The 21,511-nt window shown below is 46.3% G+C and overlaps 2 protein-coding genes across 10 annotated transcripts in view; both read left to right on the forward strand.

Moving 5' to 3' along the window:
• Positions 1–10,753, forward strand: part of Ralgapb (Ral GTPase activating protein non-catalytic beta subunit) — an 89,034-nt gene extending 78,281 nt beyond the window's left edge. For 7 of the 9 annotated variants that reach the window (XM_029470696.1, XM_029470698.1, XM_029470706.1 and 4 more), the window contains 4 exons: positions 3,845–3,953; positions 4,417–4,495; positions 6,108–6,256; positions 6,957–10,750. In XM_029470696.1, coding sequence (XP_029326556.1) covers positions 3,845–3,953; positions 4,417–4,495; positions 6,108–6,256; positions 6,957–7,150 — 531 coding nt within the window. In that variant the 3' untranslated portion in view covers positions 7,151–10,750. Of the gene's footprint in view, positions 1–3,844; positions 3,954–4,416; positions 4,496–6,107; positions 6,257–6,956 lie in introns of all 9 variants that reach the window. The other 2 variants (XM_029470700.1, XM_021182613.2) reach the window with 1 other exon arrangement.
• Positions 10,754–14,092: 3,339 nt separating this feature from the next.
• Adig (adipogenin) lies at positions 14,093–19,660 on the forward strand. The gene is made up of 3 exons (XM_021156877.2): positions 14,093–14,388; positions 17,311–17,440; positions 19,460–19,660. The coding sequence occupies exons 1-2, from the start codon at positions 14,262–14,264 to the stop codon at positions 17,424–17,426; spliced, it is 243 nt and encodes an 80-aa protein (XP_021012536.1). The 5' UTR covers positions 14,093–14,261; the 3' UTR covers positions 17,427–17,440; positions 19,460–19,660.
• The last annotated feature ends 1,851 nt before the right edge of the window (positions 19,661–21,511 follow it).

Here is a 21,511-nt window from a genome sequence, read left to right on the forward strand (position 1 = left end):
GGAACTCACTTTGTAGACCAGGCTGGCCTCGAACTCAGAAATCCGCCTGCCTCTGCCTCCCAAGTGCTGGGATTAAAGGCGTGCGCCACCACGCCCGGCAGAAACTTTTTTAAAACCATGGGAAATAACATATTTTGTAAGGCAGTTGTCAACCCAGACTACTATTCTCAGCAAATTGATCATAACTGAAAAAGAAGCTTTCTGTGATGTGGCTGAAAGAACTCATGACCACTAAGCTACCTCCATAGAGATAACAAAGGGAATCCTTTGGACTAAATAGGACTCTAAATATATCTACGAAGGTATAGGAGCAAGCAAACCTTTTTAGTTAAGCAAGAAATGGGAAAACACCATTCTAAGACCAACAAAATGACAGGAGTTAATACAGTCCTGTTAACACTTTTCCCTAATCGGAACACACAGACTGATAGGATTGAATTTTAAAAAGGGATTTGTTGCTACCAAGAAACACACCTTAGGCCTGGAGAGATGGCTCAATGGTTAAGAACACTGGCTGTTCTGCTAGAAGACCCAGGTTTCCACATAGCAGCTCACAACTGTCTGTAACTCTAGTTCCAGAGGATCTAACACCCTCACACAGACATAAATGCAGGCAAAACACCAATGCACATGGGGGAAAAAAGAAAGAAGCACACCTCACCACAAAAGACAGATAAAGCTATCTACCATAGGGTTAAAGGATGGGGAAAGATAATTCAGTCAAATGGAACAAGGAAACAAGCCTTTGTCATTATTCAGAAGAGTCCCTCCATACTCATCAAGGGAACAGTCCATTAAGAGGACATTATAATTCTAAAATCTATATTGAAAATAGGTACACACGGTTTCATAAAAGCAAATACTACTAATGTGTGAGCTCATTAATCCTAGCATAGGAAAAGTGTTTGATATTCACCAACTGACAGGTCATCCCAACAAAAATAAATTTAAAAACAGATTGTCCAATAGGACATGAAGGAAGTTATAACAAGTGTAAATACTAATGGCAATTAAGCAAAACACTCTTTTAATGAATAAGTCATTGAAGAAATAAGGAAATTAAAAAAAAATTCCTACTATCAAATGAGAGTGAAATATCAAAATGTGGGGTACAATGAAAGCAGGCCTAAGAGGAGGATCATTGCTGTAAGTGCTCACATTTAAGAGATCAGATAGATTTCAGTTTGACAGTTCACCTTAAGATCTTGGATAAATAAGAAAACAATGAAATTCAGAAAATCATCAGGACATGCCTTAAAAAACATATATTACACAGAAAATCCAGGAACATGGACAGTTTTTTGGATATATAGGCAAATCAAAATTAAATCAAAGTGATATCATTTTAACATATTTATAACAAGCAACACTGTTGAAGCACTTATTTAAGAAATGAAAGGAGAGGGGCTGGAGAGATAGCTCAGTGGTTAAGAACAGTGATTGCTCTTCCAAAGGTCCTGAGTTCAAATCCCAGCAACCACATGGTGGCTCACAACCATCCATAATGAGATCTGATGCCCTCTTCTGGAGTGTCTGGAGACAGCTACAGTGTACTTATATAATAAATAAATAAATAAATAAATAAATAAATAAATAAATATTAAAAAAAAAAAAGAAANGTGGATTTCTGAGTTCGAGGCCAGCCTGGTCTACAAAGTGAGTTCCAGGACAGCCAAGGCTATACAGAGAAACCCTGTCTCGGAAAACCAAAAAAAAAAAAGAAGAAGAAGAAGAAGAAGAAATGAAAGAAGAAAGGAAGGAAGGAAGGAAGAAAGAAAGAAAGAAAGAAAGAAAGAAAGAAAGAAAGAAAGAAAGAAAGATTGATTGATTTCCAGAAAGAAAGAAAGAAAGAAAAGAAAGAAAGAAAGAAAGAAAGAAAGAAAGAAAGAAAGAAAGAGGGAGAGAAAGGGTTAAGGATAAGGAAAGGAAAGAAGGATAAGGAAAGGAAAAGATAAGGAAAGGAAAGGATAAGGAAAGGAAAAGATAAGGAAAGGAAAGGAAAGGAAAGGAAAGGAAAGAAGGAAAGGAAAGGAAAGGAAAGGAAAGGAAAGGAAAGGAAAGGAAAGGAAAAAGGAAAAAGGAAAAAGGAAAAAGGAAAAAGGAAAAAGGAAAGGAAAAAGGAAAAAGGAAAAAGGAAAGGAAAGGAAAGGAAAGGAAAGGAAAGGAAAGGAAAAAGGAAAGGAAAGGAAAGATAAGATTGATTGATTTCCTGAGAGAGCCAGACTTGGATGAGTGTGACTGCTGAGTTCCGCTGACTTCTAAGGGCTAAGGCAGGGAAGGAGGAGGCACTTTCAGGGGGTTTTCTGAAACCAGTGCCCAGTACCAAAACAAGATACAGACATAACAAAAAGAAGATTATAGAACAAGCTACATGGCTGTAAAAATTCTCAGCCAAATATTTGCATGTTGAAATCGAGTGTATCAAAAGATCATGATCAAGTTGTCTTTATTCTAGAGATTTAGCTATGGTTCAGCCTACAGAAATCATCAATAGGGGGCCAGAAAGATGGCTCAGCAATTAGAGCACTGACCACTCTTTCAGAGATCCTGAGTTCAATTCCCAGCAACCACATGGTGGCTGGAAACCATCTGTAACAAGATCCGATGCCCTTTTCTGGTGTGTCTGAACACAGCTATAGTGTACTCATATAAATAAAATGAATAAATCTTTTTTTAAAAACTGAAAAAAATCATCAGTAAATATAATAATATACCACATAAATGTTTATTCAAGGATAGATATCAGATGATCATCTCAATAGATTCAAAAAGTTTTATGACAAGCTCTGAATCCCTTCATGATAAAAGCCCTGAAGAGGGGCTAAAGAGACAGCTTAATAGTTAAACAAAGCAATTACTGTGTGGTTCCCAGCATCTGTGTTGAGTGCCTCACAGCCGCCTATCACCCCAGCTCCAGGGGATCCTGTGCCCTCTTCTGGCCCTCCTTAGGCACCCATGTGCACATGCACATATAGACACACAGGCACATACACAGATATACAGACAGATAATAAGTCTTAAAAAAATAAATGCAACTAAAAAAGGCCAATTCAGAAAATGATGATCTTTTTGTGGGTTCTAGATTTTGAATAGTTATAGGATTATGTATGTATATATAAAAAAGTAGCAGTGAAATTATGTAGAGCAACAAAGGGACAAACAGAGGTGGGGAGAATATGAAAGATAGGAGAAATGAGGGCTGAAATGGTGTGTGGGCAACATAAAATATATGTCTACAATTTTAAAAATAAATATGTACAAAGATTTTCATTGTAGCACTGTTTGAGTATATATTTAAAAAGTAAAAGATCCCAATGGCCATTAACTGAGGAATGATTAAGTAGTGAAATTTATATACTATAGGATATCATGCATAATAATAAATGCACCCTTACATAATGATTTAAATACACATGCCAAAAATAGTTCATTAAAACTAAGCCAATTAAAAAAAAATTAAAAAAAAAAAAAAAACTAAGCCAGTTGAGTGGCAGAGAAGACAAAAGTGTGTACAAGCTTTCCCTAAAGACCAGTGAACTCTTGTCTTTTTGTAGCCATGAGGGCAGTTGGGTATTACTACAGGACCACCTCATCTGGAAACTGGGAATAGCTTGTCAGTGTTGCATTTTAGAGACTAAGATCCCCAAAGTGGTGCTATTTCAAGCTTCTAAGCAGGGATACTGAGGAAGAGCTATCGTGACAAATTTATTTCACACTTTCTTCCCAAAGTGACTTTGGTGACATAAACACATCACTAAACATCTTGGTAAATGTCTGATCAGGTAGTTTTTAAAAACCAAACAAAACAATAAAAACCATTCTTTTTGCTCTTCTCTTCATGTAGCTCAGTCCCAGTTCCAGAATGAAGAAGCTGCCTCAGGGTCGCCCTGTGCCCCCGCTCGGACCTGAGACAAGAGTATCTGTAGTCTGGGTGGAACGCTACGATGATATAGGTACTCTCTGAGGAAAGAGGGCTTTTCTGAGTAAAATGATAAGATGACAGGGACTTCCAAATGCCTGAAAGGGTGGATGCAGAGGCTTGACTTCATAAGCCGGGTTTGTATCCCAGCCTCCATTCAATTTCATGAAGACTGTTAAAGTTCTGCCATGGATAAGTTTCTTAGGGTTTTTGTGTAAGCAATGTTAGAACCTCAGCAATACATGTTTAACCTAGAACCCTGTCCATCTCAGAGTTCATAAGAAGGTGTCACAGCTACTTGTGACCAGGCCCTCACAGTCACAGATCAAATTCTCCAAAATCTCTTTGCTTTAGGTGAGTTCAGCCAAAGCACATTATGAAAGACAATTGTCTGTGTGTGGGGAGTCACAGGAGTCCTCACTGTGGCATAGCACAGACTCTGGACTTCTGTGAATGTGGGGAAATTGAGTGGTAGTAACTGAACTGTTTTCTTCTAGAAAACTTTCCACTCTCAGATCTGATGACAGAGATCAGCACTGGCGTAGAGACTACTGCAAATAGTAGCACTTCTCTGAGGTATGTTCTCTTACTTGCCTGAGGTTATCAGCATGACTGTTTTATTCTGTTGGTACAACTTCATAAAAGATTTAGAGTGAACAGTGGTTACAGACAAAAAGTAAAGAACCTGGAGCTGGAGAGATGGCTCAGTAGTTAAGAACACTTATTCTTGCAAAGGAAGCGGGCTTTGTTCCCAGAGCCCCACATGGTGGCTCGCAACTACCTATAACTTCAGTTCCAGGGGATCCACTCCCTCCTCTGACCGCTGATGACACCAGGCACACATTTGCTCATGTGTACATGCTGGTGAAATACTCAGACGAATACAGATAAGCAAAATAAAAATTCTTAATCAAAAGTCAAAGAAAGGGCTAGCAAGATGGCATGCTTATGGCCCTTATTTCCATGTTCGAGCATTTGATAGACTAGTAGATACAGCTGTTAGCTATTCCACTGGTCTCGCAGTCAGTGTCTCAGTCTTCCCAGGATCATGGAGGGAGGAAAAAACCACCATGGGTTACACATAGTGAGACCCTCAGAAAAAACGTAAAAGTAAAAATTAACTTTGTTAAACAGAAAGTTGTACATACTTAGTGTGTTAAATCTGCTAAGTTTGGAGGTATATACGCATGAAACCATCACAACAATATATCCCATAAACATTCATATTGCCTTCAGAAGCCTCCTGCCACCCATGTAGCCAGCATTTTACTATTATTACTATTATTTTTAAAGTTTTATTTATTTATAATAGACATACTGTAGCTGTTCAGACACACCAAAAGAAAGCAAGAGGACATTGGATCCCATAACAGATGGTTGTGAGCCACCATGTGGTTGCTGGGAATTGAACTCAGAACCTCTGGAACACCATTTAGTGCTCTTAACCACTGAGCCATCTTTAGCCCTATTACTATTGCTACTGCTACTGCTTGCTCTGCCCTCGGGCTTTTAATTATATAGTACAGTATAACTTTACTCATCACAATGGACAGTTGACATCTAGGACTTGCTCTGTACAACTGAAATTTTTTATTTTTCTAATAAAAACCTTCCTATTTGTCTTTAAGCACTGTGTACTCTCTGACTTTATTTTTTATTTTTCAGATAAATGCTACTGTGTAGAATTTGTCTTATGCATGACTTTATTCTCTTAACATAACTGTTTCCCAGGTTTATCACAACCCCTGTCTTGAGAAAAAAATCATATATAGAATTCCCACATTAGGCTTTCACTGTTCCTGCTTGTACTCTGGGCTCTGCCTTGACAGTATAACAGCCACACTTCTGCTCTTGCAACAAGGAACTAAGCAAAAGCCCCATAGTCGGCTGCCAGATGTTTAGCCCTCTGTAATATACTTGCCTGGCTGTTCTACCCCACATCTTAGAAGTGGTTTGTCTAAGAATAATTTTTCCAGACTCTCTTTGTTATTTAAAAAGCCTAACTCCAGGAATAAGTACTTATGGCCAGTGGTTCTGGCTGCAGCAGCATAGGTTCCAAGGAAGAATATTCTGAGCAGACTCTGTTCAAATTTTGCTGACAGCAGGTCCCCAGGCCCTGGTGTATGTTCTTATACTGCATAGGAAAGACTCTTGTGTGTCTGAACTAAAAAGATTTATCTTTTCTAAGATCTACAACTCTAGAAAAAGAAGTCCCAGTAATCTTCATTCACCCTTTAAACACTGGATTGTTCCGGATAAAAATCCAAGGAGCCACTGGAAAATTTAACATGGTCATACCTCTGGTTGATGGGATGATAGTCAGCCGGCGAGCACTTGGTAAGGGCTTTGTGGGTGCTGAAAGGCTAGACCCCTTGATTTCTTCTTTTTTCCTCTCACCTTTTAAGTTTTATTCTTTGACAACCTCATACATGTATTTAAGGAACTTTAGTCCTTTTCACCTCATAGTACCTTTCCTCATTTCTCTTCATACTACTGAATGAAGCCCTGACAACCTTCTTTCATGGAGTGTGTGTGCGTGTGTGTGTGTCTGTGTGTGTGTTTCCCACCTGATTTAAATAGGGCTCCCTATAATGGGTGTGGGTAGGAGGTCATTGAAGTATAGGATGTCAGTGAGTACACCCCTGCCTTGCTTTCTTTAAGACTTTCATAAAGCTCAAGTAAGTAAACGTAAGGAAATAGTCTTAAATAATAGTTCCTGCACGTGCTGCTGCCCTTTAAGAAGGGGTGGATGTTGTACTGCCCTTTGTTTAAGCTTCAATCTAGTGATACAGATGGGCCTTCACTCCCTGCCAGGACTGGAAGAGGAAAACTGTTGTTCTGGAGCAGAGGACAGGGCTCTGCCAGAGCTGCCTTGACTCTGGTCTCATACTAATGTCTCTCTGAAGTTTTGTCTTGGTGTCTTGTTTCTGAGGTGGGAAACTAGAGGGTTGCAGTGAAAGAGAGCTCTGGAAATGGGTCTCCTGAACACAGGTCACCTGGCAGCTCACTAACAGTTATTCTGACCTCTGTTTTCAAGGCTTTCTGGTGAGGCAGACAGTAATAAACATTTGTAGAAGAAAGAGACTGGAGAGTGATTCCTACAGTCCACCACATGTCCGTCGGAAACAGAAAATCACTGACATTGTCAACAAATATCGGAATAAGCAGTTGGAGCCAGAGTTTTATACTGCCCTTTTCCAGGAGGTTGGACTCAAGAACTGCAGTTCTTAGAATGCATTTTGTCCAGGTCAGTGAACTCCAGAGTGGGCTCTAACATCAAAGCAAGACAGTCCTGTAAATCAAAGCTAATCACTCCTAAGAGCTCACTGCTGACTCATCAGAAGAAATACGATGTGAAGCCACTGGCTTGAAGACCCAGCTTTCCAGTGAAGGGACCCTGCACAGTCACACTCCTGCTGAAAACAACAACAAGCATTTTAGCCATAAACTTTCTTTTAAAAGTGACAATTTTAGTAAAATATCAGCCTTTTGAGGAAAAGGCTTTATGCATCAGTTAAATACATGCATTGATAGTGTCAACAAGTTTGCAAGTTAGAAACTGAAGATAGTTTTATACCTCGCTTTTTAGGAGGGTGTATTCAAAATTAAAATCTGTCTCAGAATCTTCCAGAACTTTTTAGGCTCAAATTGACACTGTGGAGAAGGAAAGGCTGCAGCGTTGTCCTCTTGTGGATTCATTTGTCACCCCGTCACACAGAGGGTGAAACAAATGAGTTTTGTTCAGATAAAAAGTCCAACATTAAAATATTTCCTATTTTTCTCCCCATATTTAACAAGTTGTCCCTCTGATCGCTGTGGAGCTCTGTCAATTGNCTCAGCTTTTTAGCAGACGTGGGTAGTGGAGGCCCTGCTGTATCTCTGAATAGTATACTGTCATGTTTATGGTTAAAGGCTGTGAGAGAACGATGGTGCCTCCCTTCTCCGTTGCTGTTCAGTTTAATGAAAGGGTGANAGGTTAGACGTGGCTCCTCCATTAAACACCAAGAAATGTGAGTTCATAGCAGGGGCTTCATCCACCATTGATTGCAGGACCAAGCTGCAAGCTGCAGTAGTTGAGGAAAGGTTCTAATTTGTGGCTCAGGAAGTAGTGTCCCACTCACTTAGCTCCTTAGAGGGCACCCAGCCCACAATCCACAGAACTCAGTGCCACCTCCTTAGGTGGCTGCTGCTGTTTGGTTTCTAGCCTTAGCCAGCTGAAGGCACAAGTCGCTGCCACCTCACTGCTGCTTTTCTGCCAGGGACAAAGCTTTGGAAGTGACCAGAACCAAACTGTTTTAGAAGGACTCCTGTTACAGCGCTCAGTATATACCTGTTTTTATGTTCTCCTTCAATAAGATCTTTTTTGTCTTAGAAAACAAGTGACATTTATAGTCCAAAGAGAAATAATCACACTTGAATGGTGGTGTTCCCACTGGCCCTCTATTGGCATTAAAGTGTAGACCAGGACTCTACTGTTTGGTTTGAGGTTTCTTTTCTTTGGATATCAGGGGCAGTGTTGGGCCGGCTCTCCTGTGCAGGTGCCTCCATTCTAGACGTATGCTCTGCCATCTGGAAGCACAAAGCAGAAGTTTGCCACCACTCCTTTTATTTTTTTCCCTCAGCTCAGTTACAGACAGCCACCCCCACTCCCACCCCCATCTTCCTTGTCCTCTTCTTCCCCTGTGAGTTTCCATTCAAGGCATAGAGCTTTCTGTCTTTGATTCCCTCTGAAGTCAGGCAATAATCTAGTGTTCCCAGGTGACTCCCTGAAGTGGGGAATGGTGAAAATTAGTGAGTTTTACCCTAAAAATATTCTTGTAACTCAGGAAGAATAGGTGAAATTGAACAACACCTAAGATACTTCCAGATTTGACACTTCATGGGCAAAGTGGGTTCTTGTTCTAGCCAAGGTGAACAAAGAATTTACACACATACATGCAACTTCTAACATTCCAGAGGGNACANATATCTGATAAAGAGGGACTTCCTTTGTGTGATTCTTCTCAAAACCTTGTTTGGATGTTTTTAAATGATATTGGAAAAATAACGTATGGGTTATATGTGTAGGGGTGGGCTTACTGGCCTTCCCCCTTCATTTGGCTCTAATTTCTGGTAACTCTTTATAATTCTGATTATTTTGGTAAGAGAACAACCATGGCAGATGCAGTTTGAAATCTGGGGCATGCAGTGGTTTCCCCAAGGGAAGAGGGCTGCCCCCTGCCCCCTGCCCCCTGAAGGAGAGAAGCCTCGGTGTGCACAGTCAACAGCTTGGAATGCACCGTCACTGCTTACTTCTGCACCACACACCGTCTCCCCAACAAAAGGCTGGCAAGAAGAGCTTGGGCCTTTGCAGAGGCGTTTGGAATCCTGCTCACTGAGCTCACCCTCCTGCCTGCACTAAGGTCACTTTGAACAGAATCATGGCAGAGGNACATCCTTAGTACCTAGCAGNCATCTCAGTAGTTCACNTGATACATTTGCCACCACAGGTTCAGAAACTTTGGGGGGAAACTGGGACCAGTCTGGACTGTGGCTTAAGCTATTCAGTTGCTGTAGTTGGAAACCCAGGCACCTTCAAACAGGAAAACATTTCCCAAGGGTATTTAGGCTNGTGGCCCATTCTGTTCACTTTTGAAGCTGGGGGTGAGGGTGGGGGTGGGGCTTCTACTTTGGCCGGAACACGGAAAACAGGGCTCTTAACGCCACCTTCCCCTTTTGTCTAGGGTTTCTTCCTTAGGCCTTCCTGGCCTTTGGCCCCATGAAAAGAATAATTACATGGTAGGGCAGCCCTCCCCAGCCATACTGATGCATGTGCCATGTGTACATACTGGTGCACATGTGTACACAAGCATCTCCCCCTTCCAGCACCTCGTTTTTAGGGTAGCTCCATCTCTGGACTCACATACAAAAATACGTACAGTTTGGCCGGCCCCCTCAGTGTCTAACCCACGGGTAGTAGGGCAATCTGGAAGGCCGGCTTCCACATTTATGAGCTAGGGAAGAACCAGGTTCGGCTGGCTGCCATTACAGTGATGAGGTTTCCAGGGTGGTTATTCNTATTAAAAAGTGGAACTTCCCTCACATACTCAGCCTTGGGTACAGCTGGATAAAGCCGGTAGCGACTGCCTTGGACGTTATGTGGCACTTTCCTGGAAGCAGTTGTCCTTTAGCATTTAAAGCCTGTCCAGGCCAGATCTTGTGTGCCGCCAGCGACCATCAGCTTCCACCCACCTATCTGTTCTAGCACTTCCTGACAGCCCCTCTTCCTGAGGGGTCCACTTGGACAGGGAGCCNCTGATCGCACTGCTGGCCNGGCCATGCACTGCATAGGGTTTGCTCCCAGTAGCCACCCTTGTTCTTCACACAGGCTTTTTTAATGGTGAGGGAGAAGGTATAATTTGGGATTCCACAGTGCCTTGCATACAGTAGGCGCCCAATATCCATTTGTTGAAGCAAATCAAGTTCCTTGTTCCCACAGTGACCAAGGNATCTTCCTCCTCTGAAGGGCTTGGCGGTTGTGGCTAAAAACTAAGCATCATTATTTGCTCGAAACCATATTTACAATTTGTATGAATTTCGGTATATTGCCAAGATGGGATCTTTTTCCTATTGTATTTTCTGTAAATATTTCTGCCACCGACTTGTAAAGTAAAGGAGATGTAAATATGAAGGTGTGCCTGTGTCCCTTGCTGCNTCCGTTGGATCTGGGTCAGCCTGGGAAGAAGGTGCAGAGCTGTTCGTATTTATGCCTGTCCTTTGTCCACAAGAAACCCACGGGATATTGAATGTACTACACACAGTCAATTAAATTTTAAGGAGCTTCTTATCTAATAACTTGGTGTGTGCTTTTGGTTACAGGCTCTGGGGCTGGCTCCTGTTTGGTTACAGACCTTGGGGCTGGCCTGCAGGGGCTCTCACATCATACTCTCCAGGAGAGTCTGCTCAATTTGAACTGATTTAGGTTTTTTTTTTTTTTTTTTTTTTTTTTTTTTTTTAGTTTCCATAAAATACTCAAAAGTAGGCTAATTTTAAGAGAAAAATACATGATCTTTAATGCTTACAGGAGCGTGGAACATTAATACATAAAGGTTGGGAGTTGGGAGATGAGTGAGTCCTGGGGTTTTCTGCCTACAGAGAAAACTGACAGACCAGGACATTTCCAGGGAGGGAAAGCACAGACGTTACCCTGTGCCCTTTGCAAGGGTTGGCTGCAGAGGATTTTACAGGGAATGTTGGGCCATGAGCCTGGGGCCTAGGTGATGGTCTGGTGAGCCTTGGAAAACAGCTGAAAACTCTTGGAATGCATGTATCCACCCAGAGCCACCCCTTCAGTGGGGTACCCAACCCACGAGCTGCTCTCCTGCTGCATCTGAACTGCCTGGGATCCAGAGCCGCCTTGTGCATTCTTCTTACATCAGCTCTACTTGCCAGCCACAGGACCTCCAGCCAGGCCCTCTGGCCAAAGAAGCCGACCTTGATGGCCTCATTTTGGTGTCTGGAAAGGTTTCATAGCCATAAATCTGTATTCAAGTTTTTCCATGTCTGACACAGCTTCTGACCCAGCACCTTGAAATCCCAGCTTGCATTGACCACATCCAGCCTGTGTGCTGCTCTTTGATGCATGCTTGAATGCTGTTTGTCCAAACCCCTCCTGTGGATCCATCCCCTGAAATTCCCCATAAACCCCCAAGTCAAGTTTCAGCTCTTCTCTGCTTACTCAGCCTGGCCTGGTTCCTCTTCCCCATAGATTGGTTCACCCCCATCCCCAATCCCGCTCCCATGACTCCGTCCCTAGCACAAACTTCATATATCAGCTTCCCTCTCTAGAGCTACTCTGACTTCACCCTGTGCTTTCCAGCTGTGAGATGCTGTCCAGCCTGCCTCCCCGCAGTCCTGATGCACCCTTACAGTGAAGCCTCCATACATGAGGATGAGCCTAGGAACTGGCATGTTTGGTACCTGAGTTCATTGAGGATCCTAGGTTCTGCCTCTCTTCACCAATTCACAGGCAGGGCAAAGCCCAGGGTGGGGATTGTGTGTTGCGGGAAATATCTAGAGCTAGCCCCTGTGCCAGGTGATCTAGCTCACTCGGTCTCTTGGCCCGCCAACTCACCAGGGCTCCCACCAGGCAATCTCTTGGACAGGGCCCCCAAGTTCCTCTTGTTTTCATGCATTGCTCCATTCACCCCTGGTTAGTCATCTCAACACCTAATTACCCAATAAAATCAAGACTCTTAATGCTTAACTAGCCAATCATATTTATGTATCAATAATAACACAATTTACAAGATGCCAATACAATAATTTCAGAGCCAAATGATAATGATAAAGCTTTAACACAATTATTCTAACCTTTTGATAACACCATGTCAGCCTCCATTCTGGTTCTCCCTCTCCTCAGACCCCTCTCTCTCTGTCTTCTCAACTCCTTCCTCTGCCTCCTCCCTTCTCCTGTATAGTCACAAGCCTCCCACTGCCCTAATGTGATTGGACAGGGAAAATCCTGCAACAATTGCTGTTTCCTTGGGACATCAGCTCACAGCAGGAAGGAGAAGGGGGTCTGAAATGAATGCTGTGGTTCCCAATGTCCTCTTTTGGGGTACCTGGGTGCTGCTAGGAGAGGAAGTCAGAAATAGGGTGGGGTGGAGTGGAGGACATCTCCCTTCAGGGAGTGAGCATCACTGTACAGCCAGAGCTGCCCCATCTGAACAGGATCTGATCCCATGGGGAGCAAGTGTGTCACAGCTCTAATGAAGCAGCTCTCTGAGACGATCTTAGCTTGTTCATGTTTCTTTATTATATAAACAAATACGTTTTATTTCAGGGTGAACGAGGAATTCTTTAATTTCGGGGAAGGCCATGAGAGTATCTAGGAAGGGAAGGTCATTCATTGGCTGAAGTCCACGGGCTATTGAGATACCTCATTAGCATGAAGAGGGATTCTAGGTGCTGCATTCCTGTGACTGACTGCCTGTGGTCTGCTCAGTGGAGGGTTGTGGTTACGGGTTCCAGAGCAGGCACTAGAGGCAGGGAGCTGGCAGCTCAGTTCTCCAAGATTCCCCGTGTTGGAACATGCTTCACTTCACCAGCTCTGCTCATCTTGTACTCAGTCCATGTGCCCTACAGGTGTGTTTAATGCACCTCCCTGCCCCATCCATCTTTTGAAGGTTGTGCACCAGCCTGTCTATATACAGACTTATACTGACCCGCAGTGCCTACTTCCTGCCGTGTGTTTTAGTAATCACTTAGGTATTTACTAAACACAAATAGGCCAGGTGAGAGGAGGATGGTGTTTGTCTTGCCCACTGCGATGAGGGGCAAGCTTATACAAGTCCCTCACTAAAACTCCTAGTAAGGAAACGTGGGGAAACTTCAAAGTAAATTACTGTGTTAAAGTTTTAAATGGCTGCATAGTAAGTGACCTGACAGACTTAGCCTACAATGTTGGTGCCTTTGGAGTGGGGTATTGTCCAAGGCATTTTTCTCATCAGTCTCTCCCTTCTATGTTGACACAGGTGCTCTTGCTGAATTTAGCTATTACAGCCATTCTGGCTAGCCAGCTTGGCTCTGGGGTTCCCTGCCACTGCTGGGATTTCCAGGTGGACCAACGAGGAAGGACACCAGACTTTATGTGGGTTCTGGAGATCCCAACCCTAGGCCTCATACTTTGGAGTGGGTGTTTTTTATACCTCACCCCCAGTCTCGTGTTTTGAACTTGGGAGACTCCACACTGCCCACCTGCAAAACAGCCAGACTTGCACTGTTGTGAAGGCTGGCAATGCTGGACCTGTCTTTCCAGCAAAACAACTATTGCTGGGGCTATACAGCCTCTTCCCTTCCAGCCCTGAGCTCCCTGTAGTCCTCTGTCCCATGAGCTTGGTGACATATAGGTATGTGCTACTGGGAGGAAAGACCCAGGGACTTGGCTGGTTCCTGGCCACACTGTAACCCTGAGTACGAAAGTACCTTATACAGGTTGATATTTGTCCTGTCTATTTTTCTGTCCTGTCTATTTTTCCTGGTTTTAGAATTACTCTGTTTTCTTTCATAAGAAGGTCAAAGGCTCCCATGAGCCCAGTGACTGCTGGGTCAGGCCAGCCCTGGCTACCTTCCTTCTTGGAAGCTTGGGCCTTTCCAAGCCAGAGTGTCTTTCAGCCAGCCCCACTCAGCTTCCTCCCCTGTAGGCTCTCTCTGCCTGAGGACACTGTGACTTCCTTGTTACATCACACTCTCTGCAACTAAGTCACAATTGGACTCAAAGTAGATCCTGGCCAAGCTGACAGGTCCTCAGGGGCAGCTCTCCTGCTGAATCCAGGTGGCCCTGCAGGGCCACAGGTATACAATGAAGTACCCTCTGGTGCCGCTGGTGAACGACCTCACACTCTCTTTCCTGGTTTTCTGGCTCTGCCTGCCCGTGGCTTTGCTGCTGTTCTTGACGATCGTCTGGTTGCATTTCTTACTTAGTCAAGGTGAGCTGGTTCAGGCTGGATTCTAATTTTGGAGCTGGGCAGGGGCCTAATCAGAATAAAGTTCTCTGAAACAATTACAGAAGGGAGGACGCACAGTATTTTAAATGCAGCTCAACTGTAAGAAAGGGGTTCTTTTATTCCTTCCTTCTTTCCATTTTGTTTGCTTTTTTGAGATATTATCTTACCAAATAGCCCTGACTGTCCCGGAACTCACAATATAGGGTCTTGAACTCAGATCCCCCTGCCTCTGCCTCCTGAGAGCTGAGATTAAAGGTGTGCACCATCATGCTGGCAGGTGGGGGTTTCTTAATCCTAATATAGTCCCTTGTTTGGTGCTCGTGTCTGTCCATAGCCCCTCTGGGCCCCTGCTAGTGCATAGGCAGGGCTGCTGAATTAGGAAAAGGTGCCACTTTCTGTGCAAAAGACACCCGCAGAGCCCGGGCTGCCTCTCTCACACCCTTCCCTGTGTGCTTTTGTGCAGGGCACAACAGCCTTTGCTGTTTTGCGGATCACTCACATACTATCCCGGTTTTTGGCCATACCAAACTTAGAGACGAGCCGGCCTTCTCTGGGACACCGAGATCATGGAAGGTGGTTGACACCAAGCCTGATGTCAGCAGAGTGGCAGGAGCAGCTAAAGCAGTGGCTCTCAACCTGTGGCTCCAGACCTTTCACAGGGGTCGTGATCAGATATTTACATTCTGGTTCATAACAGTAGCGAAATTACAGCTGTAGCATTAGGAAAATTGAGAACCACTGAGCTAAAAGGCCTAGACAAACCTGGCCATGAACGGGGCTAGGGGCAGGTGGGGTGGGTTACAGTGAGGGGCATTCTGTCTCCATAAATACCCCCCTTAACCCAGAGGCTTTTCTTTCTCAGTTTCTTGGCTCTGTGACCTTAGGGCTGACTGGGCAACAGTGTACCCAGCCTGCTGCCAGCTCTGGTCACAAGTTACTGAAGCAACACAAGCAGCAGCCTGCAATGGCCTGCCTCTTGATCTGCCGTGTGTGGGCTGCTAATGGTCTCATTACTCTTTCCTGGCAAGAGCCTCGAAGGGCCTTAGGTTTCTAAAAAACATGTTTTTCAGCTCATTCAAGTCACTCTCGGGGTGAGCTAGAGCCCTCCCTTGGGGCCCAGCCCAGGCTTAGGCCTGCTAGTGAGGGGGGTCAAATGCCTGTGTGCTGGCTGTGGGAGTTATCTCCGGATCAGTGTGTAGGAAGCCATGGGTTCCTACAACGCTGCATAAACCAGGCATGGTAGTGCATGTGTATTGTAATCCCAGCACTCAGGAGGTAAAGATGAGGGGGGTCAGGTCATTCTTAGCTACATAGCAAATTTGAGGTCTGGGATACATGAGACTCTCAAAACCAAAACCCTATGTATCCCCAGCATCCTTCTCCTCCTTGTTTATAGTGAAGTTATCCCATTCTGAAAATACAGAAGTTATACTGAGTGTGGGTCGAATGCTACCTCCCTCCAATCCTGAGGATAACCCTATGAAACAATCCTAATTGCCCAGGTGGGGAAACTGAGGCTCGGAAAGGAGAAACCACCTGCCCAAGGTCACAGTCTATGAAGGGTTATCAGCACAAACGTCAAATCCTCGTGTTACATCTATTGGCTGTGTGGCTTTAGGGTGGGGCTACCCGAGCCTCAGTTTCCTTACTACAAGAGAACGTAATCATAACCCCCAACACGCACACATACACACACACACACACACACACACACACACATGCACCCCACATCTCTCAGAATGAAGACACGTTGCCAGATCTAGAGCTCTTGATGCAGGAACACAAGGACTTGAGCACACGGCACACAGAAGGCACCTGTAGGCTCAATCAGTGTTGGCTGAGTTGGTAGTGGTGGTGTCACCATGGGAGGGAGGATGGGAGTGGCTTTGGGTGGCCTCTCTGGAGAGGACATCTTACCTCCACCTTTGAAGTAAGCCCTTTGCTCTTCCGGGACCATTCGGAGGTGGTGGGCCGCACGCTGGCATCATTGTCTGCTAACTCAGCCTGCAAGCTGAAAGACACAAAGAGATGTCAGTCATTCCTCGGCTTCAGGTGTGCCCCTGAGTGGCTGGACCAGGTCTTCTGTGACATGAAGGGTGCCTGAGTCATCCAGGCCTCTCCTGATAGACATGTGTGCTTTCAGGAATTCCTGCATCCACACGTGCGTGTGTTCACCACCAAGCAGTAGAAAGCACAGATATTAGTAATGAGCAGTCTAGAAGATGAACGATGGGCAGGTCGGGAACTAGGTGTTTTCCCTAGACAATGCCCAGTGCAGCAGGTACATTAGTCACCAATCTTGTGACCATGACAAAAAACAAAACAAAACAACAACAACAACAAAAACCCCACAAACAAACAAACAAAAACAGACAAAAGCCAGCTAGGGAAGAAAGGCTTCGTTTTTGGCTCCTGGTTTAAGCAGGGACCATGATGGGGAGGGTGTGGAGAGCCTAGGTGCCAACCTCATCACATCAGGATGCAGAGAACAGGAAAGCTGAGGAGGCTGGTAAAGCCTCCAGGTGGTCCCAGCTCCCCACTCCCTCTAGAGGCTCTGTCTGCTTCCTGCAGTTTCTACAGACTTCCACTAGCTGTGGACCAAGAGTTCCCATGATCCTGTGCAGAGCATTTCCCATTCACACTGCGACAGTGGGACATCTGGACACCTCCTGAGTCCTTCTGTTTTTAGTACGTAGATATGGCCACTGTCTCTGAGAGAATCTTATTTCTAGATCCCTCCTTGTTCTCCATCCAAGACCATGAAGTCTTAGAGCTAACCTCCTGCCCCAGCTTCGGGCTTCATACAGGGCCACATGAACCCCAGGCTTGGCACATGTCTCCTCTGGAGCTGCAGAGCACTACAGGCTGCTCCCACCCCAGAAGCTCTGTCTCTGGTCTCCACAGAGTCAAAGGAAGATGATTCAGATTTGTGCTTCAACTGGGAGCCCTGGAGCAAAAGACCATCCGAGTGTGGCTGTGAGGAGACATTTCCTGGTGAGGAGGATAGGGTCCACTGGTGATCCTGCTCTACCAGGTAAGGCCTTCCACAGGAATGGGGAGCTGTAAGACCCCGGGCCTGCACAGAGCCTCAGCAGCTGACCCCTGGAGCAGGCTGTCTTGCTGTGTGGACACCCTGGGCCTTGGCTTTACTGAAGATCTGACTGTCCTGCCGTGATCTCCGTGGCTTCAGGGACTTGACCTGACTGGGGCGGCAAAGGTGTGAAGAAAGGACAGACATATGGACATAGACAAGCTTGGATGGGGTGATCTGGGCTTTTGGAACATGTTTATTGTGTACAGTTGAATAAGGAGGCAGGAGCCATGGTCTACAGCTGGACGGGGGTGGGGGGTGGAGGGGGAGTGGCCATGGTCTACAGCTGGACAGGGGTGGGGGGGAGTGGCCATGGTGTACAGCTGGACAAGGAGGCAGGGGCCATGGGGTACAGCTGGATGAGGAGACAGGGGCCATGGTGTACAGCTAGATGGGGAAGCAGGAACTATGATATTCAGTTGGATGAAGAGGAAGGTTTAGCTAAACTCATAGGTGTGGTCTCTGTGAGGGAGTAATCTTCATGCTGTAGCAATCTGGAGGATGAAAGCTATAGTGGACATTTTCCGCACACTAAAGGAAGACTTTGCCTGCCATTCCTTTGAGCCCTACGCCCAGTGGATGTACTCCTGTGGCTCTGTGGCATCAGGGTCCTTTATATGGTTGTGTTCCTGACAATACACACTCACAATTTCCTTGCTCCTACGTGAGCCCCTGGTGGGCAGCTGCCTGCCCGGTGTGTGGAGGACTGTCACTTCAGCCAGGAGGAGTTTACTTACAAAGCCCCAGCCCTTCCTCACGTCGTGTCACCTCAGGGCCTTTGCATTGCTTCTTCCCTCTGCTAGAAGCTTCCTCCCTCACACACTGTTGGATTCCCCTTCTTCCTTCCCATGACTCGCACAAGTGTCACTTGGTCAGGGGGTTCCTCCAGTATTGGATGTTACAGTGCCACCTTGACTCTGTACTACTTTCCTTTGCTGTGGCTAATTACCACCTTCCAGAAACCTAGATAATGGGGGGATCCAAACACCCAAATCCCTTCCCACCACACAGTGGGGGAGTTACACACACATTGGCCGAAGCCCACAATGCCAGTCATCACGCTTGGTTGGTGGTCCTGGAATGTGCATCTCCTTCCCACACGCTCACCGTGAAAGCTGAGATGAAGTGTTCTCACCTCCATGGATATGTGAAAACTTGGGGTCTCATCCAGAAGGATCCAGGGCCTTGGTGCCCATGCCACTGGGCTCATGCCGTCTGCAGCCAGTGGTCCCCAAACGCATGTCGTCACTCTCATCTTCCCTTGAGCTCTGTCATCTCCCCGTTTAAGCTCTCCATGTCCCACGGCTGCCCCACAAAGCAAAGCCCAATGGCCCCATCCCCACTTCTTTCCTCCCTGCTCCAGCCACCACCTTAGAGCAAAGCCTCCAGGGCTCCTTCACATCCAGCCATGGCAACAGGTCCTGGCAACCCATCGCCACCTCCACTAGGCCCACATCTTCCCTCTATTCTCACAGCAGCCTTGCTGTGCAGCATGGTCAAGCACTGTGCTTTCACTTGGAGGGAGGAGGTGGGACTGAGTGGGGGGGGGCTCCCTGAGCTGTAGAGTCCTTGCTTAACCTTTCTGGGTCATAGCCTTGCCAAGTGAGACATTTCCCTGGAAAAACTCCTGTGTGAGCGTGTGCTCAAATTTGTGGACGGGGGAGGCTTCTTGACCACTGAAATCACACAAGGCCCCACAGAAACCTCTGTGTTTGATATGACTCTGCTATGGTTGTGGGTACTTATTTGTTTATTTTGTTGTCTTAGTAGTGCTAGGGTTTAAACCCAGAGTCTCAAGCGTTCTAGGTGAGCTATGTACCACCAAGTCACATGCCGATCCAAAGGACCCTGCCCATCTACAGAGAGAGCTCTTCTCGACCCCAGCATTGCTCCTCATCTCTTATCCTCCATTCTGACTTCATCTCCAACCCAAGTCCCATGTGTTTATGGCTTGTTTACTAGGTGCCATCTGGGCCTAAGTGGATGGAGGGAGAACACTGGTGACGGATGGCCTTCCCTGGGACCTTGTCAGACCTGCCAAGCCTCTTGCCAAACCATCCCTTCTCCATCACCACAGATGACCTGGAACCTGGAAGAGCCAGGCATAAGCAGTTTATGGGGGCCAGTTGGCCAGCTCAACTCACAGGATGTGTTGGATACCTATTAAAGAAATGGGGGTGCTCTTGTGCCCCTACAGAGCTCCCGATGTCCATTCATTCGGCATGGCACTCTCTGGACCGTCCCAGCCTTGTGTCTGCTGGCAATCACTCTGAGTTTTCAGCGTCACACCACAGGCTTGATCCTTGGTTAGACTATAGTGTGAATGTCTGCAGTGTGTCTGTGGTGGCCGCCTTACCACGGGGGCATTTGTGAGGAGTATCTATGTGAACCACACTATCCTAAGTGCGTCATCCAGGACTGTTGTTAGTAAGAGTTCTGTGAGGTTATCTCGACGGACTTATCCACGAGTTACGGAGAGGGGAACTGAGGCAAAGCAGTTGAGTAACATTGCCAATTCCTGTTGGAGGAGCGGGGAGTCAAAGCCAGCTCCAGGTGACTCCTGAGTCAGGGGTCTATGCACAGTGTTCTTCTATCCCAGGTGGGGAGCTGGGGACAGCAGTGAGAGATTAATACACACACACACACACACACATACAAAGACAGGTGTCTCAAAGTAGCTCTGGCCTCAAACTCACAGAGATCTGTCTGCCTCTGCCTCCAGAGTGCTGGGATTAAAGGCATGTGTCACTGTGCCTGGCTGCATTTTAAGGTCCTGGGCTTTGGAGAATTACTAAAGTCTCCTGCAGCCCTTCTGGTTACCCCAAGGCAATTGGAAGATGGTCCACGAGAGGGGACAGGCCTCCTAGGTACCATCTGATATCACTTTGTCCCTCCCCCTGCTGGACACCACAAAGACTGAAGTTCTCCCAGGGAGAAGACAGAGCCTGACTTGATGACCTGTGGCCATTGGCTACTGTTCCTTCTGTCTTGGCAGAGTGACTCACCCACAGCACCCATCAGAACACCCCTGCCCCATTTCCCTAAAAAAACCAATCTGTGGCTCCCTGTGCTCCTGGCTGGAGTCTCAGCTCTTCATCCATTGTAACACGGCCCTTTGGGATCTGAAGCCAGCTGATGTTGCTGAACGGGGCTTCTTCTCTCCTCCATCATAGAATGCAATGACTATACCTGTACTTCACCCATAAGCCTGCCCCTGTGTGGAAATATTGTAGAAGGTTCAAAGCATGCTGTGGTGTGCATGATACAATCCCACAGTCAAGCTTACAGAAGTCCCCAAGTCTTCGCACGGACGGTGGCAGAACACCATGTTCCCCAACACACAGGCACACACATCAACTCAACACCCCCCATGTTCTCACACACATGCACACTCACATGCACACACACACACACACACAAAGCTCTGCGTGGGCTTTTATCTGCGTGATGGGGCTAAACTTCCTTGGGTAATGGTTCCCATTCAGCACGGCTGGAGCTAGCTCCTGGCTCTGCCTGGAGGCTTCTCCATAAACCCTGTTACAAGCAACCCCAGAAGCAGCTCAGAGGTCAAAGGCCAGCTTCCCCACAGTCCTGGGCATGCTGTCCAGTCCCCAGATCATTGTCCCAACCTGTCTGGAAGTATGTGGGATGGACCCTGAGGGGAAGCAGGAGCAGCCAGGCCCTTCTGCACCTCCTTGGACAGGTGGGAGAAGACATGACTGTCTGGACCTCTCATGCAGCTTATGTCCCTGGGTCACACCCAGTCAGATGTTGAAGATAACCACCATCATAATGTGGGTGCCTGGGTCCTTCTGACAGCATCCAGGTCTCTCACAGTGTCCCACACTCCTTGTCACACCGACAGTCATGCCCCTGACTATCCACTCTGAACTTTGGGTTACAGGCTAGGACTCCCACCCCTCAGCGCCTGCCCCACCCCCTCCTCCCCCTACCATTGCTTTGAGCCTTATGTCCTGATCCACAGAGCCAACACAGTCCCTCTAGGGAGCCATC

Source organism: Mus caroli, chromosome 2 (genome assembly GCF_900094665.2).
Source record: "Mus caroli chromosome 2, CAROLI_EIJ_v1.1, whole genome shotgun sequence".
In the NCBI taxonomy this organism is placed as follows: domain Eukaryota; kingdom Metazoa; phylum Chordata; class Mammalia; order Rodentia; family Muridae; genus Mus; species Mus caroli.